This window comes from Leucopleurus acutus (assembly GCF_964270905.1).
Source record: "Leucopleurus acutus genome assembly, chromosome: 1".
NCBI classification, from domain to species: Eukaryota; Metazoa; Chordata; class Mammalia; order Artiodactyla; family Delphinidae; genus Leucopleurus; species Leucopleurus acutus.
The window spans coordinates 198775224-198801861 of record NC_139142.1 but is presented as its reverse complement, the minus strand read 5'-3'; the positions used below and the strand labels follow the sequence as shown (position 1 = coordinate 198801861).

The following is a 26638-nucleotide window of genomic DNA, read 5'->3' as shown; positions in this document are numbered from 1 at the left end:
GCCTGTACTTTCTGGGCTAGTGCAGAATTCTGAAACTTAATTCTTCACTTAGAAGTGCCTATAGCAGAAATTCAGGTTAGGGTTTAAAACTTCATAAAGTTTATAATGATGAAAAATACAGTATAAGCTTTCAAGGAGGGTTTACTATAAAGTAAAGAGGAGCTCAATGGCAGGAGAGACGTTTCTAGTTTAATCGTAGGGATCTTTATTATTGATAACAATTATATTTTTCCAAGTCTTTTTTTTTCATTCACAACTAACTAGGTACAGGGTACTGATGCTTATATCACTTGTCATTTTTTCATTGACTTTGTCAGAATGACTATGTCAGAAATTGTCATCTTTTAAATTAGGAGAAAGCATCACTAAAAACGTTTCAACATTTTATAGTGATGAACCATTCATAGATGTTCATTTACTCACAGCAAATTTATGTAAAATAATCTTCGTTGTTTAAACCTGTAATAGGCTGGATTACATGTGTTTATTTAGATAAATGTGTTTTTAAATATGGTTGTGCCCTTAATTTAAGAGCTTAAGGTGAAGGTCTGAAATGTCATGAGAAAAATGGAGAAGACAGTTTTCTATCCCTTCAATTCTATTAAGTATTTAAATAGGTAGCTTTCAACTCATATTTTGGGCCATGTGCTAATTCTTGTTGATCTCTAAAAAAACTATGTCAGTGTAGTTTAATTCTTATTGTTTTTTATTCTTTTGACTATTGTGTTGATGGGACAAAATAATGCATTGAGTTACAACTGTTTGCTGGCGCACACCTCTACTATCAAGATACAGCTCCTGTCAACATTTGCTGTTTTTCTTAACGTGCATACATATACATATACTTTATACTTACTGCGCTTAGTATGATAATCTCTATGTCCATTCATGTTGCTGCAAATGGCATTATTTTGTTCTTTTTTTTTAACATCTTTATTGGGGTATAATTGCTTTACAATGATGTGTTAGTTTCTGCTTTATAACAAAGTGAATCAGTTATACATATACATTGTTCCCATATCTCTCCCCTCTTGCGTCTCCCTCCCTCCCACCCTCCCTATCCCACCCCTCCAGGCGGTCACAAAGCACCGAGCCGATATCCCTGTGCCATGCGGCTGCTTCCCACTAGCTATCTACCTTACGTTTGTTAGTGTGTATATGTCCATGCCTCTCTCTTGCCCTGTCACAGCTCACCCTTCCCCCTCCCCATATCCTCAAGTCCGTTCTCTAGTAGGTCTGTGTCTTTATTCCTGTCTTACCCCTAGGTTCTTCATGACATTTTTTTTCTTAAATTCCATATATATGTGTTAGCATACGGTATTTTTCTTTTTCTTTCTGACTTACTTCACTCTGTAGGACAGACTCTAGGTCCATCCACCTCATTACAAATAGCTCAATTGTTCTTTTTTTATGGCTCAGTAGTATTCCATTGTATATATGTATCACATCTTCTTTATCCAGTCATCTGTCGATGGACATTTACATTGTTTCCATATCTTGGCTGTTCTGAATAGTGCTGCTGTGAACATAGGGGTGCATGTATCTTTTTAAGTTATAGTTTCGTCTAGATATATGCCCAGGAGGGGGATTGCTGGATCATATGGCAACTCTATTTTTAGTTTTTTGAGGACCCTCCATACTGTTTTCCATAGTGGGTGCACCAACTTACATTCCCACCAACATCGTAGGAGGGTTCCCTTTTCTCCACTCCCTCTCCAGCATTTATTATTTGTAGACTTTTTAATGATGGCCATTCTGACTGGTGTGAGGTGATACCTCATTGTAGTTTTGATGTGCATTTCTCTAATAATTAGTGATGTTGAGCATCTTTTCATGTGCCTGTTGGCCATCTGTATGTCTTCTTTAGAGAAATGTCTATTTAGTTCTGCCCATTTTTGATTGGTTTTTTTTTTTCGTTGCTGTTGTTGAGTTGTATGAGCTGTTTGTATATTTTGGAAATTAAGCCCTTGTCAGTCGCATCATTTGCACATTTTTTCTCCCATTCTGTAGGTTGTTTTAGGTTCATTTTGTTTATGGTTTACTTTGCTGTGCAAAAGCTTGTAAGTTTCATTAGGTCCCATTTGTTTATTTTTATTTCTGTTGCATTGGGAGACTGACCTAAGAAAACATTGATACGATTTATGTCAGAGAATGTTTTCCCTATGTTCTCTTCTAGGAGATTTATGGTGTCATGTCTTAACGTTTAAGCCTTTAAGCCATTTTGAGTTTATTTTTGTGTATAGTGTGAGGGTGTGTTCTAACTTTATTGATTTACATGAGGCTGTCCAACTTTCCCAATACTGTTTATTGAAGAGACTTCTCCATTGTATTATATTCTTGACTCCTTTGTTGAAGATTAATTGTCCATATGTGTGTGGGTTTATTTCTGGGCTCTCTATTCTGTTCCGTTGATCCATATGTCTGTTTTTGTGCCAGTACCATGCCATTTTGATTACCATAGCTTTATAGTATTGTCTGAAGTCTGGGAGGGTTATACCTCTTGCTTTGTTCTTTTTCTTCAGGATTGCTTTGGCAGTTCTGGTTCCATATAAATTTTAGGGTTGTTTGTTCTAGTTATGTGAAAAATGTTATGGGTAATTTGATAGGGATTGCCTTAAATCTGTAGATTGCTTTGGGTAGTATGGCCATTTCAACAATATGAATTCTTCCAATCCAAGAGCATGGGATATCTTTCCATTTCTTTGTATCATCTTCAGTCTCCTTTGTTAATGTTTTATAGTTTTCAGCATATAAGTCTTTCACCTCCTTGGTCAGGTTTATTCCTAAGTTTTTTGTTTTTGTTTCTTTTTTGGTGTGTGTGTGTGTGTGTGTGTGTCTGATTTTAAAAGGGACTGTTTTTTTTACATTCCCTTTCTGATATTTCATTGTTAGTGTAAAGAAATGTAACCAATTTTGTGATTTTTGACATGCAAGAATCTTTAAAAAGAAACAAGTAATATACTTTGGTAATTACTTTAAACTCAGAATCCTTGCATGTCTGTTTTTGCTTAATACTTTTATTCTTAATTAAACTATCACTTTGAATGAAAAGAAATAGACATTAGATGTATTCAACTGATCTTCCATTTCACAACTAGATGTCAGTGTTAACATATCTGATTAGATGTTTCAGATGTGATTATAATGAGGTAATTCAAGAATTACTCACCTAGATGAGATACAGTTCACAAAAAAAAATAAAGAAGGAAAAGAAGAATAAAAGCTACTTATTTCAAAGTAGGCCAGTTAATTTTATATTTACATTTAAAAATATTGATTTTCTTCCCTACCTTAGCTATCCATGAACAATTAAACTGTTTGATGCATTTGGTTAGGAAAGGCAGGTAGCATGTGAACTTGTACCTTTTTACTACTACCAACCAGATGTTCTCCCCTTCAACTTTTCCAGAAAGTGTGATCAGAAAAAGAAGGAAAATAACCATTATTCAAAGGTGGGGTGTGTGTGTGTGTGTGTGTGTGTGTTTGTGTGTTTCTTGCTCACTTTAATAAGAAACATATTTAAGAGCAGGAATTATGCATGTATTTTCAGTGACATTTCTTTTTTGTTTTTTGGGTTTTTTTTTGTATTTTCTCTATCACTTTTATTTTTTTTTAAATTTATTTTATTTTTTATACAGCAGGTTCTTATTAGTTATCTATTTTATGCACATTAGTGTATACATGTCAATCCCAATCTCCAAATTCATCCCCCCCCACTTTTCCCCCTTGGTGTCCATATGTTTGTTCTCTAAATCTGTCTCTATTTCTGCCTTGCAAACCCGTTCATCTGTACCATTTTTCTAGATTCCACATATATGTGTTAATATATGATATTTGTTTTTCTCTTTCTGACTTCACTCTGTATGACAGTCTCTAGGTCCATCCACATCTCTACAAATGATCCAATTTCGTTCCTTTATATGGCTGAGTAATATTCCATTGTATATATGTATGACATCTTCTTTATCCATTTGTCTGTTGATGGGCATGTAGGTTGCTTCTATGACCTGGCTATTGTAAATAGAGCTGCAGTGAACATTGGGGTGCATGTGTCTTTTTGAATTATGGTTTTCTCTGGGTATATGCCCAGTAGTGGGATTGCTGGGTCATATGGTAATTCTATTTTAGTTTTTTAAGGAACGTCCATACTGTTCTCCACAGTGACTGTATCAATTTACATTCCCACCAACAGTGCAAGAGGGTTCCCTTTTCTCCACACCCTCTCCAGCATTTGCTGTTTGTAGATTTTCTGATGATGCCCATTCTAACTGGTGTGAGCTGATACCTCATTGTAGTTTTGATTTTCATTTCTCTAATAATTAGTGATGTTGAGCAGCTTTTCATGTGCCTCTTGGCCATCTGTATGTCTTCTTTGGAGAAATGTCTATTTAGGTCTTCTGCCCATTTTTTGATTGGGTTGTTTGTTTTTTTTAATATTGAGCTGCATGAACTATTTATATATTTTGGAGGTTAATCCTTTGATTCGTTTGCAAATATTTTTTTCCCATTCTGAAGTTGTCTTTTCGTCTTGTTTATAGTTTCCTTTGCTGTGCAAAAGCTTTTAAGTTTCATTAGGTCCCATTTGTTTACTTTTGTTTTTACTTCCATTGCTCTAGGAGGTGGGTCAAAAAAGATCTTGCAGTGATTTATGTCAAAGAGTGTTCTTCCTATGTTTTCCTCTAAGAGGTTTATAGTGTCTGGTCTTATATTTAGGTCTTTAATCCATTTTGAGTTTATTTTTGTGTATAGTGTTAGGGAGTGTTCTAATTTCATTCTTTGACATGTAGCTGTCCAGTTTTCACAGAACCGCTTAATGAAGACACTGTCTTTTCTCCATTGTATATCCTTGCCTCCTTTCTCATAGATTAGTTGACCATAGGTGCGTGAGTTATCTCTGGGCTTTCTATCCTGTTCTATTGATCTATATTTCTGTTTTTGTGCCAGTACTATACTGTCTTGATTACTGTAGCTTTGTAGTATAGTCTGAAGTCAGGGAGTCTGATTCCTCCAGCTCTGTTTTTTTTTTCCTTAAGACTGCTTTGGCTATTCAGGGTCTTTTGTGTCTCCATACAAATTTTAAGACTTTTTTTGTTCCAGTTCTGTAAAAAAATGCTATTGGTAATTTGATAGGGATTGCATTGAATCTGTAGATTGCTTTAGGTAGGATAGTCATTTGCACATTATTGATTTCCCAGTTGAAGAACATGGTATATCTCTCCATCTGTTTATATCATCTTTGATTTCTTTCATCAGTGTCTTACAGTATTCTGAGTACAGGTCTTTTACCTCCTTAGGTAAGTTTATTCCTAGGTAATTTATTCTTTTCGTTGCAATGGTGAATGGGATTGTTTCCTTCATTTCTCTTTCTGATGTTTCATCGTTAGTGTATAGGAATGCAAGAGATTTCTGTGCATTAATTTTGTATACTGCAACTTTACCAAATTCATTGATTAGCTTTAGTAGTTTTCTGGTAGCATCTTTAGGATTCTCTATGTATAGTATCATGTCATCTGCAAACAGTGACAATTTTACTTCTTCATTTTCAATTTAGATTCCTTTTATTTCTTTTTCTTCTCTGATTGCCATGGCTAGGACTTCCAAAACTATGTTGAATAATAGTGGCGAGAGTGGACGTCCTTGTCTTGTTCCCAATCTTAGAGGAAATGCTTTCAGTTTTTCACCATTGAGAATGATGTTTGCTGTGGGTTTGTCATATATGGCCTTTATTATGTTGAGGTAGGTTCCCTCTGTGCCCACTTTCTGGAGTGTTTTTGTCATAAATGGGTGTTGAATTTTGTCAAAAGCTTTTTCTGCATCTATTGAGATGATCATATGGCTTTTATTCTTCAATTTGTTAGTATGATGTATCATATTGATTGACTTGCATATATGGAAGAATCCTTGTATCCCTGGGATAAATCCCACTTGATCATGAGGTATGATCCTTTTAATGTGTTGTTGGATTCTGTTTGCTAGTATTTTGTTGAGAATTTTTGCATCTATATTCATCAGTGATATTGGTCTCTAATTTTCTTTTTTTTGTAGTACCCTTGTCTGGTTTTGGTATCAGGGTGATGGTGGCCTCATAGAATGAGTTTGGGAGTGTTCCTTCCTCTGCAGTTTTTTGGAAGAGTTTGAGAAGGATGGGTGTTAGCTCTTCTCTAAATGTTTGATAGAATTCACCTGTGAAGCCATCTGTTCCTGGACTTTTGTTTGTTGGAATATTTTTAATCACAGTTTCAATGTCATTACTTGTGATTGGCCTGTTCGTGTTTTCTGTTTCTTCCTGGTTTAGTGTTGGAAGGTTATACCTTTCTAAGAATGTGTTCATTTCTTCCAGGTTGTCCATTTTATTGGCATAGAGTCACTTGTAGTAGTCTCTTATGATGCTTTGTATTTCTGTGGTGTCTGTTGTAACTTCTCCTTTTTCATTTCTAATTTTATTGATTTGAGTCCTCTCCCTCTTTTTCTTGATCAGTCTGGCTAAAGGTTTATCAATTTTGTTCACCTTCTCAAATAAACAGCTTTTAGTTTTATTGATCTTTGCTATTATTTTCTTTGTTTCTATTTCATTTATTTCTGCTCTGATCTTTATGATTTCTTTCCTTCTTCTAACTTTGGGTTTTGTTTGTTCTTCTTTCTCTAGTTCCTTTAGGTGTAAGGTTAGATTTTTTATTTGAGATTTTTCTTGTTTGCTGAGGTAGGATTGTATTGCTATAAACTTCCCTCATAGAACTGCTTTTGCTGCATCCCATAGGTTTTGGATTGTTGTGTTTTCATTGTCATTTGTCTCTAGGTATTTTTTGATTTCCTCTTTGATTTCTTCAGTGATCTCTTGGTTATTTAGTAACATATTGTTTAGCCTCCATGTGTTCGTGTTTTTTACGTTTTTCACCTGTAATTTATTTCTAATCTCATAGCACTGTTGTTGGAAAAGATGCATGATATGATTTCAATTTTCTTAAATTTACCAAAGCTTGATTTATGACCCAAGATGTGATCTATCCTGGAGAATGTTCCGTGTGCACTTGAGAAGAAAGTGTAATATTGCTGTTTTTGTATGGAATGTCCTATAAATATCAATTAAATCTGTTTGGTCTATTGTGTCATTTAAAGCTTGTGTTTCCTTATTAATTTTTTGTCTGGATGATCTGTCCATTGGTGTAAGTGAGGTGTTAAAGTCCCCCACTATTATTGTGTTACTGTTGATTTCCTATTTTATGGCTATTAGCATTTGCCTTATGTATTGAGGCGCTTCTATGTTGGGTGCATATATATTTATAATTGTTACATCTTCTTCTTGGATTGATCTCTTGATCATTATGTAGTGTCCTTTGTTGTCTCTTGTAACATTCTTTATTTTAAAGTCTATTTTATCTGATATGAGGATTGCTACTCCAGCTTTCTTTTGATTTCCATTTGCATGGAATATCTTTTTCCATCCCCTCACTTTCAGTCTGTATGTGTCCCTAGGTCTGAAGTGGGTCCTTGTAGACAACATATATACGGGTTTTGTTTTTGTATCCACTCAGCAAACCTGTGTCTTTTGGTTGGAACATTTAATCCATTCACATTTCAGGTAATTATCAATATATATGTTCCTATTACCATTTTATTAATTGTTTTGGGTTTGTTTTTGTAGGTCCTTTTCTTCCCTTGTGTTTCCCCACTTACAGAAGTTCCTTTAGCATTTGCTGTAAAGCTGGTTTGGTGGTGCTGAATTCTCTTAGCTTTTGCTTGTCTGCAAAGCTTTTGATTTCTCCATGGAATCTGAATGAGATCCTTGCCAGGTAGAGTAATCTTGGTTGTAGGTTCTTCCCTTCCATCACTTTAAATATATCATGCCACTCCCTTCTGGCTTGTAGAGTTTCTGCTGAGAAATCAGCTGTTAACCTTATGGGAGTTCCCCTGTACGTTATTTGTCATTTTTCCTTTGTTGCTTTCAATAATTTTTCTTTGTCTTTAATTTTTGTCAATTTGATTGCTACGTGTCTCGGTGTTTCTCCTTGGGTTTATCCTGCCTGGGACTCTCTGCACTTCCTGGACTTGGGTGGCTATTTCCTTTCCCATGTTAGGGAAGTTTTTGACTATAATCTCTTCAAATATTTTCTCGGGTCCTTTTTCTCTCTCTTCTTCTGGGACCCCTATAATGCAAATGTTGGTGAGCTTAATGTTGTCCCAGAGGTCTCTTATGCTGTCTTCAATTCTTTTCATTCTTTTTCCTTTATTCGGTTCTGTAGCAGTGAATTCCACCATTCTGTCTTCCAGGTCACTTATCCATTCTTCTGCCTCAGTTATTCTTTTTTAAAATTTTTAACATTTATTTATTTATTTTTGGGTATGTTGGGTCTTTGTTGCTGCATGTGGGCTTTCTCTAGTTGCGGCGAACGGGGGCTACCTACTCTTCATTGCGGTGCGCAGGCTTCTCACTGAGGTGGCTTCTCTTGTTGTGGAGTATTGGCTCTAAGTGCACGGGCTTCAGTAGTCATGGCACACGGGCTCAGTAGTTGTGGCTTGCAGGCTCTAGAGCGCAGGCTCAGTAGTTGTGGCTCATGAGCTTCGTTGCTCTGTGGCATGTGGGATCTTCCCAGACCAGGACTTGAACCTTTGTCCCCTGCATTGGCAGGTGGATTCTTAACCACTGTGCCACCAGGGAGGTCCCTGCCTCAGTTATTCTGCTATTGATTCCTTCTAGTGTAGTTTTCATTTCAGTTATTGTACTGTTCATCTCTGTTTGTTTGTTCTTTAATTCTTCTAGGTCTTTGTTAAACATTTCTTGCATCTTCTCAATCTTTACCTCTATTCTTTTTCTGAGGTCCTGGATCATCGTCACTATCATTATTCTCAATTCTTTTTCTGGAAGACTGCCTATCTCCACTTCATTTAGTTGTTTTTCTGGGGTTTTATCTTGTTCATTCATCTGGTACATAGCCCTGTGCCTTTTCATTTTGTCTGTCTTTCTGTGACTGTGGTTTTCATTCCACAGGCTGAAGAATTGTAGTTCTTCTTACTTCTGCTCTCTGCCCTCTGGTGGATGAGGCTATCTAAGAGGCTTGTGAAAGCTTCCTGATGGGAGGGACTGGTGGTGGGTAGAGCTGGGTGTTGCTCTGGTGGGCAGAGCTCAGTAAAACTTTAATCTGCTTGTCTGTTGATGGGTGGGGCTGGGTGGGGCTGGGTTCCCTACCTGTTGATTGTTTGGCCTGAGGCAGCCCAGCACTGGAGCCTACCTGGCTCTTTGGTGGGGCAAATGGTGGACTCTGGGGGGGCTCACACCAAGGAGTACTTCCCAGAGTAGTACTTGTCCCCACGGTGAGCCACAGGCACCCCCGCCTCTGCAGGAGACCCTCCAACACTAGCAGGTAGGTCTGGTTTAGTTTCCTATGGGGTCACTACTTCTTCCCCCTGTGTCCTGATGCACACATTACTTTGTGTGTGCCCTCCAGGAGTGGAGTCTCTGTTTCCCCCAGTCCTGTTGAAGTCCTGCAGTCAAATCCCGCTAGCCTTCAAAGTCTGATTCTCTGGGAATTGCTCCTCCCGTTGCCGGACCCCCAGGTTGGGAAGCCTGACGTGGGGCTCAGAACCTTCATTCCAGTGGGTGGACTTCTGTGGTATAATTGTTCTCCAGTTTGTAAGTCGTCCACCCAGCGGTTATGCAATTTTATTTTATTGTGATTGCGCCCCTCCTACCGTCTCACTGCGGCTTCTCCTTTGTCTTTGGATGCGGGGTGTCTTTTTTGTGAGTTCCAGTGCCTTCCTGTCGATGATTGTTCAGCTGTTAGTTGTGATCCCACTGCTCTTGCAAGAGGGGGTGAGCGCACATTCTTCTACTATGCCATCTTGAACCAATCTTCATTTTCCATGACATTTCTAGCATTTCACCTGGAAGTCTCTCTTGACATAATTAAATCTGCTGGTTTTTAGTTTAGATCTCACATAAATGGGAGTATGATACCCCTTAAACTTTCCTTGTAGATCTAATCTGACAATCCTTTAAAATCATTTATGTTGCATTTCTTTTTTCTATTTTTTTAAATTTTTATTTATTTATTGTTTATTTTTGACTGTGTTGGGTCTTCGTTTCTGTGCGAGGGCTTTCTCTAGTTGCGGCAAGCGGGGGCCACTCTTCATTGCGGTGTGTGGGCCTTTCACTATCGTGGCCTCTCCTGTTGCGGAGCACAGGCTCCAGATGTGCAGGCTCAGTAGTTGTGGCTCACGGGCCTAGTTGCTCCGCAGCATGTGGAATCTTCCCAGACCAGGGCTCGAACCCGTGCCCCCTGCATTGGTAGGCAGATTCTCAACCACTGCACCGCCAGGGAAGCCCCCAATGTTGCATTTCTCTAACTGGAATGTCTTAGTATCTATGCTTCTTGTTGATAACTATGCAGTCCAGAATAATAACTGAAATATCATGAATAAAATCCAGGTAAAGCAATAGATCAAAGTGTTGAAAACCCATCCTCTCCTTCTCCTTCCCCAGAAGATCCTGTGGATCCCATTTTCCCAATTGTCTCTCCCCTTTGAGAATTACTACTCCTGGATCAGTTAAGTGATGGAGCTCACTTAGGCAAAAATCTGTTGAATTATATTTTCTTGGTTATTTTTAGTTAAACATTTTCAAAATCTGTGTGTACAGCTTAACAAAGATTTTTGGAGGCTATAGATTTAAAGTGTACAGTAAGAAATATCAAAACAACTTGTCTTTGGAGCTCAATTTAAGATTTTGATAGAATTGAAAGGCTTGATTTTAAGAGTGTTATTTATAAGTTCAACTTTTTCCTTGGTTACACACTTATACCCCAAAACAATCTGTTTTGAAAAGGCAGGTTGAATTAGTGTCAGTAAGGGCTTAGTATGTTTATTTTTCATCATGGAAATAACTTTTTAGGTCATGCGGTAGATCCTATTTTATAACAGTCTAAAATATGTGCAAACAGTGCACTTGTTTATTGACTTTAAAAATCTATTGTTTCCTGAGAAAGAATTTTCGGTTCATCAGTTCTTTCATCACCACATAAAGCACTCATTTGGCAGTTGAGTTTCATCAGTTTTTATGTCTTCCAGGCACTTAATACAAGAACATAAAATTAATTATTGATTATAGTAGAGATTTGGCACATCACTGTGGATTTTCAGTCATCCTGAAAAAGGAGAAAAATCACATCAACTAACTCCAGGCAATCCCAGCTTGCTGTATATATAACAGAAAGACAAGCATCATGCTAATTACAACATATCTGATTTAGCAGAACAGTAGAATAGTTCAGTGAAGTTATTTAATTCTGAGCTCTCTTAAAATGATTAGTAGTTGTATAGTTCTTGACCTGGATTATAAGGTTTGTGATTTTGCAAATTGATCCTTATATACTAATTTTTTTTAGTTTGTTTAAAAACCTTGATTTATGTTTCAAGATCTCTCTGATGCCTTTGACAGAGATATAATTTAGAATTTAAATTGACTTTATACAAAGGCAAGTAAACTAGTTATTGAATTTAAACTCACTTAGAGGCAGCTGCCTATGATATTACTAACTGGACCTTGAAGTTCCAGTGACCTACATACAAGGCAGCAGGGTACCTAGAAGATAACTGATCCTAGCCCAGGGTCTTGAGCCTAGCTAGTAGTATACACGAAGTAAATATTTACTTAGACACATTCATCCCCTGTTTTCTCTCTGGCATTATCTTTTGTAGGCCTCAGTGTAGGGTTGTGATTGTTTCCTGAATGTGTGTGAGCTTCCCTCCTTGCCCCATCTTCTGAGATCTGGGTTTTATTTCCAGGTGCCTGCTGCATGAAGCCTAGCTCCTCACATCCTAATATTTTTCTTTTTCATTTTTTGATATTTGGGCTGCCTAATTTAACTATGAACAGAAATGGTTATTAAAGAAATAGCTATTTGGAGTTACTATGTAATTTTGTAACATTTTCTCTGATGATTTTCCTAAGATGTCTCAAATACTTTTATTTTAAAAACTCTTCACATTTTCTACTGATTTGGGACAGGGTTTACACATAATTGGGTTTGTATGTGTTTGAGGAAGAAGTGCAAAGAGGGTGATAATTGCCAAATATAACAGCAGCTACGTGTACATGGTTGAAATTTTGATTGCCATTTAAAGACTATGACAAAATTTTCTGAATCTGAAAGCATTATGAAAAAATACCTTTCTTTAGCAGCAAGACAGATGGGCAGTGAAGGAAGACATGCCCTTGTAATTATTTCTCTTGCTCTTCTCACCTTCTCTCTGTCAAAATTTTTAATTTTTAGTCTGTGAGCTTTCTACATTTGGACACCAATTAATTTTTCATTTCCTTTAAAAACTTACCTAAACTTTCAACAGGTGAATTTCGTGATATGTGAGTTGCATGTCAATAAAGCTATTTGAAAACAAAACAAAACAAATTTACGTGAAACTTAGCAAAACTTACCTAAAAGCATTTTCAGTGGTATTGGGAAGCAGCATTGTATTAATGTTAGAAGTTGAAGAACAAATGTTAGTTAATTTATTTATAAATTTCCAAGTGATGTGGCTTTTTTTTTTTTTTTTTTGCGGTACGCTGGCCTCTCACTGTTGTGGCCTTTCCCGTTGCGGAGCACAGGCTCTGGACGCGCAGTCTCAGCGGCCATGGCTCACGGGCCCAGCTGCTCCGCGGCACGTGGGATCTTCCCAGACCGGGGCACGAGCCCGTGTCCCCTGCATCGGCAGGCGGACTCTCAACCACTGCGCCACCAGGGAAGCCCAGTGATGTGGCTTTTAAGAATATATAGTAAGTCCCCTACTACATACGAACCTTCAAGTTGCGAACTTTCAAAGATGTGAACGTGTGTTCTCATGTCGAATCCCGTAAGTTAGTTCACGTGTCTGGCGTACATTGTGACATGTGTGCATCCTCTACAAGTGGTTCTGCTTATGTGTGCTTTACTGTACAGTACTGTATAGAGTACAGTAGTGCAGTATCTTTATTTCAAGCTGAGGATGTCCTGAAGCAAGTGTAAAAGCAGCGGTGATGTAGCTGGTACTGCCAAGAAGCACCAAGCGACAATAATGGCACCTGTACTGTAAGATTAAAAATGTTTTCTTTAGGTTTTGCATTTGTTTGTTTGTTATGTATTATTTGTGTGAAAAGTATTATAGTACAGTACCTATTACAGTACAGTACTATATAGCCGATTGTGTTAGTTGGGTACTTAGGCTAACTTTGCTGGACTTACGAACAAATTGGACTTACGAAATGTGCTCTCAGAACGGAACTCGTTGGTGTGTAGGGGACTTACTGTACTTCACTTTTCTGTTTTTGGTTTGTTTTAATTTAGGAAAACTTTCCATTCGACTCATAAATGTGTATCTTAATGGAGGAAGGAAAGAAAATATGAGATAATGACTAAAATATTTAAATCTTATTTTTAGCATGAGAATGCTGTTGAGAGAGATGAACCAGAGGCACATAAATATTCTACTTCGCGCCTAGCTCTTCCTGGCTTTGTTGTCCACTGACAACCTGAGATCTGGCCAGATAATTGAGGAAGTGAGGAAATGCACTACAAAATTCTGTTTTTTTGGCTTCTCTCTATGATGAACAAATTGTTGTTAAGGACTTTACCTTTTAAGTTATTCCACTTATCATTACAGAAAGCTGTATACCTGCACAAGTGGTGGCTGCCGTTGATATAAACACTGTCGCTAATGAAGTATACAAGTATAATTTTCCTCACACACAGTTACTGGCCAAGACAATTGAAGTGAGTAACAATATTGTTTTAATAAGTCTATATATAGCAAGGAAAATATAATTGAATACTGTAAGATACTGGTTTCTGGTGTCTTCATTTGAAGATAAGTCATATATAAATGAAAAAGTTTAGGAGAAGGGAATTAAATTAACATTTTTTATTCTGTCAGAAGATAGCATGTTACTTTTTGCCTTTTTTTAAATTTCTAGCTTTAGAAAAAGAGGATCAATGTTTTGGTCTCTGAGAGAAAGAATTGAAATGTAAGAATATGCTTGACTTCTAAATTCTTGGTTCTGTAATGATATTAAACTTTACTTAATTCTTTATTTTTAAGCATTACTCATGTGTAATATATATATAGCAGGAGTGAAAAAAAGAGAGTAAAAAAAGTGATTGGATATTACTTGTTGAATGCTTCTTGTTGAAGCCCATCAAAGTTAAAGATACCGTTTTGCCTGTGATGAACTCAGCAGAAGTGTTTTAACACTTTTGTTATTTTTAAAATAATATGAAATTATGTTTTTCTCCCAATTTCACGTCATAAAAAATTTTACACACAAATTTCTCATGAAGCCATAATTTACATACAATAAACTGCCCTCATTGTAAATGTGTAGTTTGAGTTTTGACCAATATATACTGTGTAACCACAATTGAGACTTAAAACATCCATCCATTAAGGAACACCCTAAAATGTTCCTTAATGCTTCGTTTTACTCAGTCTCTGACCCCAACCCCAGGCAACCATTGATCTGCTTTCAGTCATTACAGATTAAATTTTCCAGTTCTAGTCATATCCTAAATAGAATCTTGAGTGTAATTTTTTTGAGTATGACTTCTCTTGTTTAGTGTCATTTTTTTTGCATTTACCCACATCGTTGTTATCTATCAGTAGTTGGCTCTTCATTATTGTTCAGTGATATTCTGTACAGTGGAATATTTCATACTACAAAATGTATATCCATTCACACGATGTTTGACATTTAGATTGTTTCCAGTTTTTGACTGTTATAAAAGAGTTGCTATGAATATTCATGTACAAGTTTTTGTGTGGACTTTGTTTTTACTTCTTGTGGATATATACCTGGGAGTAGAATTGCCGTATCATGGCAAATTTCTTTAACTTTATGAGAAAATGCCAACTGTTTTCCATAATGTTCATACCATTTTACAGTCACACAATCAATGTTTAAGTGTTTCAGTTGTTTCACATCCCTACCAACGATTGCTGTTGTCAGTATTTTAAATATTGGCCGCTCTTGCGAGCATACAGTGGTATTGTGATTTTAATTTGCATTTCCCTGGTGACTAATAATGTTGAGTATTTTTTTCATGTGCTTATTATCCATTCTATGTTTTTCGTGATGAAATTTCTTTCCCAGTTTTTATTTGGTATGTTTGTGCTATTATCATTTAGTTTTAAGAGTTGTTTAAGTTTTCTAGATTGAAGTTGTTTGTCAGAAATATGTATGACAAATATTTTCTCCAAATCTGTAACTTGTCTTTTCATTTCCTTAACTGTGTTCATCAAAGTGCAGAAGTTACTTATCTTTTTTTTTTTTTTATGGGACACTTTTTTTGTGTGTCCTAAGAAATCTTTGTTTACCCCATTTTTTTCCTGTTTTCTTCTGGAAGTTTTATAGTTTGAGCTTTTACATTTAGGTTTATGACCCAGTTAAAGTTACTTTTTGTGTGTAGTCTGCGGTAGAGGTCATTTCTTTTCCTAAGTGTATATAAAACTGGTTATTATAGCTTTATAATATGTATTGAATTCAGGCAACATAAGTTCTCAAACTTCTGATTTTCTTTTTCAAGATTATTTTGGCTACACTCTCATTTACATTTCTGTGTAAATTTCAGAATCAGCTTGCCAATTTCTACAAAAAAAAGATATTTTGATTGGAGTTTCACTGATTGGTTTTGGAAGAACTGATATCTTCATAAAAGAGAGTCTTCCAATCCATGAACATGGTATCACTCTTCATTTATTTAGGTCTTCTTTAATTTGTATCAGCTATATTTTATAATACTTAGTATACTAGTCTTACACTTATTTTTATTTATTAACCTAGTATCCTGTGACATTGCTGTATTTACTTATTAGTTCTGGTAACTTTAATATTGATTTTTTAGGATTTTTTAACATGTACAGTTATATTCCCTGAGAAAAAAAGAATTTTACTTTTCCCTTCCAACCAGTGTGACTTTTTTTCTTGCCTTATTGCACTGTCTAGGACGTTCTTTATAATGTTGAATAAAACGTGTGACAGTGGACATCCTTGCCTTCTTCCAGATCTTAGGGGAGAACATTCAGTCATTTATCATTTTGTAGATGTTAGTCGTATATTTTTCATAGGTGCCTTGTATCAAGTTGAGGAAATTTCCTTTTGTTTCGTTTTCTGAGAATTTGTATTATGAACAGGTTTTGAGTTTTGTCAAATGCTTTTTTTTTTTTTTTGCATCTTTTGACATGATTATATCATTTCCCTTGTATTGTGATAATATGGTGATCATATCAATTCCTTTTTTGAATGTTAAGTCAGTATTGCATTCCTGGGATAAATCCTACTTGTCATGATATACCATCAGTTTTATATTATGCTACATCTCACTTGTTAAAATATTGTTAATTATTTTTGCATTTATCTTTGTAGGTGACTTTTGTAGTTTCCTCATAACATATTTGTATGGTTTTTATATTTATACATAGCCTTATATTTTCTGTAAGAGTTTGTGAAGAACAAGTATCAGTTCTTCTATAAATGATAGAATTTCATCAGTGGAGCCACCTGGGCCTGGAGTTTTCTTTGTGGGAAGGTTCTTAATTATGAATTTAATTTATTTAATTGCTATAAGACATTATCATGTTTCTTAGCATTGTAGTAATTTTTTATGAGGAGCCTAACATTGTAGGTTTTACATTTTTGAGTGTTGGAGTTTACTGTAATCTTTTAAGGACTGTTGGATATTGTCCTCAGAGGCAGTTAATTTCAGATCATCTTGATTCTTTTGAGGCTTATTGTTAAGCATTTCAAACTGGATCTGGAGTAGCTTTTACTGTAAGGCTAGTCTAATCTTACTATTACTGTATGACCTTTCTTAGATTGCTATTAAATGCTCCATGTACTCAACTAGGTCTTGCTACTCTGGATGTTAACTCAAATGATTGCTAGCCCAGAGATCTGGGAATTTTTTTGGCTTACAACTTGCCGGTAATTGTTCCTTTTCCAGCAGTTTTTCTTTGCCCTCCCTCAAGGCGTTTTGCCTGATGCATGCACAGGTTGATACTCAGCAAGACACTCAAGGGGAATGTTATGCAGATTTCTGCATCTCTTTCCCTGTGCAGCTTCTTTTTGTCTGGCACTCTGCTCTGCAAATTCTAGTCACTTTGATCTTGAGCTCCAACCTCTGTCTTCAACTCATCTACATTACCAGGTACAGTTTGGATTTCCTTTCCCTTCACTGCCGTATGGAAATTATCTCTAGGCAGAAAGTTGAATTATCTTCAAGTTTTTTTTTTTTTTTCCTTTTCTAAGGAATGGCAGTCCTGCTCTGTCTGTGGTCCAATTCCAATATCTGAAAACAGTTATTACATTTCTCCCAATTTTCTAGTTTATTTACACAACTCACAGGCAGAAGCAAAAGTCTCACAAATGCTTTTTTCAGTGAGATACAATTCACGTCCCGTGAAGTTCACTGTTTTAAAGTCTACAATTCAGTGTTTCCTTGTTTTTTTCATTTACTTACAGAGTTGTGTAACCATTACCACTTTCTAATTCTAGAATGTCTTCATCCCCCAAAAGGTAATCCTGTAGCCATTAGCAGTCACTCCCCATTTCTCCTTCCCCCCAACCCCTGGCAACCACTAATCTGCTTTCTGTCTCTATGGATTTGACTATTCTAGACATTTCATATAAATGGGATCGTATAATATGTGGCTTTTTTGGGTCTGGATTCTTACAATTAGCATAATGTTTCCATACATCCATGTTCTAGCATGAATCAGTGCTTCATTTCTTTTACTGGCTGAGTAATATTCCATTATATAGGTATACCACATTTTGTTTACCCAACAGATTGGTTTTAAGTTTTCTTTCAGCCAGTATGAAATGGGAACATTTCCTAGCTCTATGATTGGGTATCCAAAAGGTAGAAATAATCTACTTATGTGTTGAAGAACGTCTATCCCTCGTATTGAGAACAGAATATCTTTCCCCCTGGGCATGATAGAGAGGAGGACTATGGGGACATCATCATCTTTCCAGTCACTGGTAGCAATGCATTTCATAAACTTCATGGCAACGTACAGTCAGTCTACCTGTCTCATCATGGACGTAGGGCAAAAATAAATTCGGGGTCAGAAGAAAGATACCTACAAAAAAGTAACTTTGAATTGACTCTAATAGGCAGATGATATGCATTTAGGTTCCAGAATTTCTCTGACATAGAGTATGATAGCAAAAGTTATTTTATTAGAAAAAATTAATCTAAATTTAAATTTAATGTAAATATTTAAAAGTTGATGCAGCCAAATGTCCAATTCAGCAAGAGTTTTCTCCCACTAAACAAAGTATAAAAAAACAACAAAATCTCAGTAAAGCACCCATTATGTTCACCAACTTAACCTTCCTTTCTGTTTTACCTTCTAAGAGAAACTGTGAAATACTTGACATATTTGGGGACTGACTGGCATTCCCAGCTACATGCCAATAGAAATTTGGGGGCATTTAGAATAATACATCTGTGTCCATTTTTCTAGTGGTAATTCTATTTCAGTACCAGTTTTAATAGGTGATAATAAATTGTATTATCTGCATATGATATAAGAACACTAGGGAGAGGGAAGAATGGAGGTACCTCCAGGTCATTTGAAAGGAGAGAATCAGTTCATTAAAATGGTGTCTATGAGACAAAAGACAGTCTACCTTCCCACGGCTTTTAGTCTCTTCTAGGATGTTCTCTTCAACCCTGTTCTGACGTGGAAAGAGTGTGCCATGTCCAGGTCAAATATATCAGAACTACCTTGGGGGTCATGTTTAAAAAGGGGGTGGAAGGTTAATGGAGAACTTAGGAGTAATGAGAGACTTCAGGGATTTTAAGTTTCATGAAGCAACATATTCTGATCATTTGAACATTTACTTCATGCAAGTTATTGAGCCCTTAGAGGGAGCACAGATATGACTGAGAGATAGTCTTTACCTTCAGGAACTTACTATTTAGTGCATAAGTTGGACTTGTAAACAGTTTTCTTTGGGACCTCTGATTGACTGTGGCATAAAAAAGATATTTCTTTTCTAAAACTCTATTTCTTTTCCTAATAGAAATAAGAAAAGAAAAGAGGGGATGGGAAACCATTATGAATGAAAATAGGATTTAGCCATAAACCAAAGCAGAAAAGAAAACTGGGAAGAGTAGTGTCAAATGCAGTGGTGATGAGACACAGGTGAATGAGGGTGGTAGAATTTCATGCAGACCTCTCTGTGTCCTGTGCAGAATTGAGAAGGAAAGAAGGACAAGAGAGCAGGAAAAACAGACCCAGCAATTGCTTGTTCAAAGTCAAGAAGAGACATTAAAAAATTCCAACTCACTGGGCTGAAAGCATCATTACAACCTCCGCAGACTTCCTGCTCATCCTAAATGCGAGAACATGGGTTAGGGACAGAGGCATGGTCTTAAGTTAAAGGCCTTTGTGGGTTCTTCCCAGAAAGTGTGGTGACAAATACCTGAATAGAGCTACTGCTCTTTCTTTCGCCTTTTGAGCAAACTTCTAGATTCAAGTGATCTCCATTAAAAAATTAATAAGTAGAAAGGAGCCAGTTTGAGACTCTCCTAGTATAGTACTTTTAAAAGGAAGTAACATAAACAAAAAAGCAGAATATACACAGAAAAATCATATTAAGAAGCAGAAGAAAATTACAAAAACATGTCTCCATGTGCTTGAAACCTTAAATAAAACTCAATATCTTTAAAACAAGAACTCATATAAATGTATACATGAGATCAAAAAACAATAATAAGACAATAGATTTGAAGAGTGTCAGTGGTCTGGGAAAAAAAAAACAGATGAGAAAAATAAAACCATTATAGAAATGAAAGTCCTGTCAGAATAGCAAACAGAAAATAAAACAAACAGGACAAAAATATTAACAGAAGTAGATGAAAAAAATTCCTAAAATAAAACCTCCAACAACTCATGAACTGTAGTACCCATGAACTCTTACTGAAAAAATGACTCAGTCACTTAATCTAACTAAGCAAGAGATGAATCAAAGTGGAGAACCCAGGAATAAAGCTGCCATGTTAGGAAAGAAATAATGGTCGGGAAGCAGGGTGAGAATGTTATAAATCTTTGCAGTGTAAGAATAATAATATAATTGGAGTAGGAAGGAAAAGTGAGACTCAAAAAATATGTCTGTTCTTTGAAAGATAAATGAAGCTATAGATTTTTAGGACATTATTTAATGTTGTTGCCAGGAGCTCAGCTGAGCTGTCAGGGATCAGAGTAGCTGATTAAAGCAACAGGGCAAAAATGAAAGAGTGAAGCCTTAATTACTTGCTGTGGTGGGAAAAGCAAGTCTCTAAAAAACAGAGAAAACGCCAACGCCCCCTGTTCCATTTCCCCAGGGGACAGCATCCTGCTGGAAGGTGGGGTGATCAGCACAGACGTGGGGGTCAGCTCACTGTTGAGGAGCCCCTGGCATTGGGGGAGAGAGTGCGGGCAGTGGTGAGAAGGCTGGGAGTGATAAGGGCCAAGCGTTAGTCATAGCGGGAGAAGTATCTTCAAGGGTTCCCCTCTGCCTCCTAGACGGAGGCCTTGGCAGAAATAGATGGTGCCCGAAGAGGGCTTTGTGCAAGGCCTCAGATAAAGAGACCTAGGAATGCAAATATACGAAGAGCATGAGCTGCTGGGGGCCTGGGAGCTCGCACCCGCCCTGCCCTCGGAGACTGCAAGGTGCTGGCCTTGCACCAAGTCTGGAGCCGGGAAGGCGGTTTTCCCCTGACACCCGCTGGGTGAAGCCCTCCTCGTTGCCTATAGTCAGGCCTGGAAATTGTCTTTGTTGAATTTGTTACAATATTTCTTCTGTTTTGTTTTGGTTTTTTGGCCCCAAGGCTTATGGGATCTTAGCTCCCTGATCAGGGATTGAACCCGCATCGCCTACATTGGAAGGCAAAGTCTTAACCACTGGACCGCCAGGGAAGTCCCTCATGTAGGTTTTTAACCAGGAGCAGGATTCACCAGTTACAAAGATAAATAGTAATAAAACTAAAATCTGTAATTTATCTCTGAAGAAAATGGAAAATTACTAGACACTAAAATATAAATACGTGAGCAGAAACCTTGTCTGGTTTGTTCATTGTTGTATTCCCAGACTAGCACAATGCCTGGTGTGTCGTAGATGCTCTGAAATATTGGTGGATTAATTATGAGCCTTGTTTAATGAATAACACATTGTGCCTAAAAAATGAAAAAATGTCAGGCAAATCATAACAAAGGATAACAGGGGTTTCAGAAGTGATATGTATTAGGTAAGATCTGTCTGAAAGCAAAAAGCATTTACGAGTCATAGAAAATTACTTTATAATGATGATTCGTACAGTGATCAAGAAAGATCTAATTGTCATGAGTATTCATGAACAAAATAACATCAGAGTTCATAGGGCAGGAAATGGTAGGAAATATCACTCAGTAAATTTTTATTGAAGACTTACCTTGTGCCACAAAATTTTATTTCTCTTTAGATTAACAATAAATTCACTAAAATAGTCAAAAGTTGTTGTTTTCTAATCTACCAAGGTCTCCCTAAAGTTTAAATGAAAATTAAGTATAAGAATAACCAGGAAGCTTTTTGAGAAAAGAAGTAATAAAACAAGTAGGGGGACAAACAAAGTTGCTCATCAACATGCGATAAACAGTGTTACCACATCGAGTGGATCTAATGTTCTCTGAAAGCAAGGATGTTTTTATTAGCTTGAATGGCCTGTTTATGGAAAAAGAATTTGATTTCCATTAGTGTTAAAATATCAAATTATTAACGTTAATCCATGCATCTCTGTAACTACTTTCTTGAATCCCAACACATTCATTGACCTAGAATGCTAGGTTAAAGACAGTTGTGAATGGTTTAATTGAGCGATTATGTTTTGCATAACTGTTCTGTCATTTGGGTTGTACTGTAAAAAAAAAAAAAATCACTCTTTCCAAGAATCCTTTAAAATTGTAAATTTTTTTATGTCTAACAGTATTGGAGGTATTAACTCTGTTTACTTCCTTTAGATTCTAGACTTAAGGATTCTCCTTATGTAAAAGATTGTTGTTTGATTTTTATTTTTATTTTCGGAATTCAGCTTTAATCTGTTCACAATCAGTTGTGAGATAAATAAGTTGCTTTTCCTAATAGTCCTGTGCTGACCAGCTGTGTAACTTGAGTATGTGTGCTAATCTTACTGCCCTGCCCCAGGTTTCCTGACAGATGGTTGAGTGTATGATTTTCAGATTGTTTTCTTTAGAACTCTGGGATCCAGAGGTGCTTCAGGAACTTTTCAGTATTTAATTTTTATTTCTTTTTACATATATGTCTTAAACTACTTAAAACCCTGTGATTTAAAAACGATAGACATGTACATTCAAACTTTTAATACAGTAGAGAAAACTGATGTGCTCCCCAGGTTAAGTCACTCTTTTCAGAACTCAGAATAAAGCTTTTCCTGCTTTATTCACGAACTCAAACTTCTTAGAAATGTGTTGTAATTAGGAATGTTGTGATTCTGGGCTTATGGCTTTAAATTCCTGGGTAAGATAAAATACACTAAGAGAGCTTAATGAGAATTGGCAAACCCATGACTTGTATTTCTCTCTGTTTGTCTTCTGATAGTGTATATAAAATAGGAGCAAAACAGTACATTTTAAAACTATTTAGCCCAATAGGGATTATTTTGATTAATCTTATCTACAATCTTTTGAGGTCCTTTGACTACCCACAACTGTAAAACAGTATAGTAATTGTGAATATCTGAAAGTGGGACCTTTTTCCATTTGGTGATATATTGACAGAGACATACATGAAAGGGATGGTGACTGGTCAATACATCACATTTTCTAAATAAATAATATTAATAGAGAGGTATTAAAAAATTCCCTAGATCCTTTGCTGCAAATCATTAATTATAAAATAAAGTTTTCCATGTTTGATTCCAGAAATCACAGCAGTCTTGGACTTGAGGTGTCATAGAGGCACAACATACTTAGCATCTAGGAAACTAGCTTTCCAGCTCTGCTTTGGCTGGCTCTCAAGTTTGGGGGAAGTCACTGAATTTTTCATAGCTTCAGCTTACTGCTCGACTTTCTTCACAAAATTGCTTTGGAAAGTTAGTTTAACTAAAGTTTATTTAAAAAGTAGTAGGTGTTTTATAAACTTTTAAGTGTTATAAATGAAGTTAAGTGTCACAATTTCTGATGTATTTACTGGTAATTACTTAGCATTTTCCTCTGCCCCCTTCTACGCGTGTTTTTATATTTTTTCTTTCCCCCCACATGTTCGTTCCTTAGGGTATTACACTAGAAGAGTTTGACAGATTGTCTTTCAATATGATTTTAATGAGCCCTCCCTGTCAGCCATTCACAAGGTATGTATAATAAATATTTCTCTGTTAGGAAGAGTACTTTTGAAGGACTCGTTCAATCAAATCACACTGTAATTTCAAGCACAGACACTTTGAAGTCCATCACCTGCATTTCCCTAGTCTTGAAATTTTTCATCAATAATTCCTTTTCTCTACACACATTTATAATTCAGCATTAATCATAAAGAAAATAGCAATTACTGCCAGATGAACACAGTAATTTGGTCAATAGTAGGTATGCAGAGACTTTATGGTACCTACTTAATACCTACCAAAGAAACAGTATTTATTTCTGACCCAAATTACCTTAAATTATTTAAACTAATGAGCATTCAGGAATATCTTCCGAACACTGATTAATCGAAGTAAATTTCCATAGTTAATATTCAAATCCTAAATTACTTACCTGTAAAATTTTAAGGCTAGTCAAGAATGCATTTGTAAAAAATAAAAAAATAAAAAAAAAGAATGCATTTGTGAATTTTAAATTTCTCAAAATTGATAGGTACATTTAATAATACATACAATTAATAAAATGACTTTTTAAAGCTGTGTTCCAAGACAGCTTTTTATTATATGGTGTTTATTTGGCTTTGTATTTCAGGGAATTATATTTTAGAGAAAATCTTGACTAATTCCTCTTCATTTAGATACTTTAAATAATAATATTTCCATTATTTTAAGTAATAATGGTAATAGTGGTAACCCTCTGAGTGTCTTACTGGAGTCTGTCATTTAATATAACAAGCTTATGGGATGGGCATTAGTATCATCATCATTTTACAGGTGAGCAACTGAGGCATAGGAAGGTTAAGTAACTTTCCCAAGGCCATACCATTAGAAAATGTCAGAGCCAGGACTTTTTGATTATTTTATAGTCCTATTAATATATAGGACTATTAATATATAGTCCTATTTAAACACATAATGTGATTTTAAATGGGATATAACATGTAGTAAAAATTCTAATTTAAATAAATATTCTCATGCTTAATTTCCATCCAAGTTTTGATTTATTTCACGTTTTCTAGGAAATTAATTCCCCAGGGATTTATTGTGCGCCTACACGTGAGGTATTGCTTTTGATGCTGTAGTTCCCATCCTTATAGAACTTATAGTCCATGGGGAATGACTGACAAATAATTATCTTATAATGTGATTTAAGGTATATAATAAATGAATGCTGAAACTGCCATGAGAGCATGGAGGAGAGAGGTGTTATGTTGCTGCATATACCAGGAGGGACGAATTCTTTTAGAGGTGATATCTGTATTGTGTCTGAAAGCAGGTTGGGAATTTATCAGTGAAGGAGGACGTTCCACATAAAGAAGGCTCCGAGCCTGTGCAAGTGTATTATGGCCTTTTTAACCACAGTAAGTGGGAGGTTCAGGACAGAATGCAGCCCCACTGCTGTGATGCCTCAGATATCACTGCAGTGGGGCCCCTGATTCTTCCCTACTGCTGCTTCCACTCTGTATTAGCCCAACTCCAGCTGCTGACGGCTGCAGTGTCTGATCCTGTAGTACGATCATCTTTGGAACTCTGAGAGGAAAGGGACAAAATGAGAGGAAACCAAGATTTCTGAGGAATCTATTCAAGTCCACTCTAATTTCCCATCTGAGCCTCAGATCCACTGATGATTTTGGTCCTGCTGTCAGGTGTGAGGAAACTGATAACTGATGTCAAGTAACTTATTTTAGACCACGAAGCTAGTAAGTAGCAAGGCCTTAAACCCTTGTCCTCTGTTGCTACGACTCACGTCCAATATAAGTCTTCTTTTCTGCTTGCTTCTTGATCATATCGAACGTTACTTGCAAGATTTAACTGCTAGTCCAAATTCTGCCTGTTCACGTGACCTGTTTAGACTTACTTAGTCTAGCCAAGTTGCAACTCCTTCGTGTAGAATCAAGCGTTCAGCTTCAGTCTCTCCTGTTTACATTGGACAAGATAGTTCTAGTTTTACCTGCTACCTTCATCTGCTTAGCTGGTGATTACTTACCAATGCCATCAACTCTACACTGCCACCCTGCCCAACCAGCTCATTCACCTGAACTTTTGTTGTCTCACCTGGGGCAGGTGAGACATCAGCTAATTGTGTGTGTGTGTGTGTGTGTGTGTGTGTGTGTGCGTGTGTGTGTGCGTGTGTGTGTGTCTTTCCTGAACAAAGTGATTTTAAGAGAGTAGTTGATTTTATTCTTTGTGGACTTCTTGTTCTTCTTTGCCGCATGCAAGTCATCTGGACATATTATCTTGTATTGATAATAAGGGTATTTATTAGACAGGCAAGGCATTTTTAAATTAAATGAAAAAATATATTTTTGTTCTCTATAGCAACAGAGATGATCATATTTTTTGTGAGGACCAACTAATTTTAGTTCTCTGTTTTGACTTTTTAAAAGTGATTTGATACCTTTGTGTAAGATTCTTGCTGAACTTATTTACTTTCCTTACCCTTTAGAATCGGCCTGCAAGGTGATGTGACTGATGCAAGGACAAATAGCTTCTTGTATATTCTAGACATTCTCCCAAGGTAAAAACTTAAATTCCGGTACAAGCTTACCTTAAATGTAAAACTTTACATCTGGAAGAACGTGGTGTTTGTCATTTTATAGAGATTAGCATCTTATACAGGTTCTGTGCGAGTCATTTATCTTCTGTCATGACTGATAGAGTAACTGCAAATGTTTGTCGGTTCCCCCGTTGCCGCTAAAAGTGAGTGACAGGGCGTTAACAGCCTAATAGCTGAATTCTGTTGCCTCTGCTCGGTATTTGTGCAAGTGATGCTAATGTTAGTGAATGCTGTTGCCCATGGCCTGGAATCTTGTGCTGCCAACCCTAGAAGCCTCCATTCTATGGAAATGTCAGCCCTTTGAGCTGTGCAAACCCATGTTTTCATTAAACTTCAATGGAAATTAACATTTCAAATGTTAACTTCATCAGGTGTGCCTTGTTTATGGGGGAAAGGAATAAAATATGAGTTGTCTCCATCCCTTATAAAATTCTTTCATAAAAAGAGTTTGGACAATTACTTACCTCATATTTCCCACAAGTAAGGATTTTCTTTACTTCTTACTTCTTAGTAATGAGATGTTTAGAATTCCATTTGTTTTTGGTTTTTTTTAGGTTACAAAAATTACCAAAGTATATTCTTATAGAAAATGTTAAAGGTTTTGAAGTATCTTCTACAAGGTAAAAAAATGTATTTGTCCTGTGTTCATCTTAGACTTGGTATATTTTATAATAGGAGCTGTTATGAAATGAAGATCTTAAAAATAAATGTGTATATT

General features: G+C 36.3%; 1 protein-coding gene across 3 annotated transcripts in view; it reads left to right on the top strand.

The window, feature by feature from the left end:
* TRDMT1 (tRNA aspartic acid methyltransferase 1) overlaps positions 1 to 26638 on the top strand; it is a 77575-nt gene that overhangs the window by 18949 nt on the left and 31988 nt on the right. For all 3 annotated transcript variants that reach the window (XR_014326393.1, XR_014326394.1, XM_082845103.1), the window contains exons 2-5: positions 13630 to 13739; positions 23278 to 23354; positions 25810 to 25881; positions 26475 to 26540. Coding sequence is in view for 1 of the 3 variants with exons in the window: in XM_082845103.1 (XP_082701229.1) it covers positions 13630 to 13739; positions 23278 to 23354; positions 25810 to 25881; positions 26475 to 26540 (325 nt within the window). In the remaining 2 variants the exon portion in view is untranslated. The remainder of the gene's footprint in view (positions 1 to 13629; positions 13740 to 23277; positions 23355 to 25809; positions 25882 to 26474; positions 26541 to 26638) is intronic.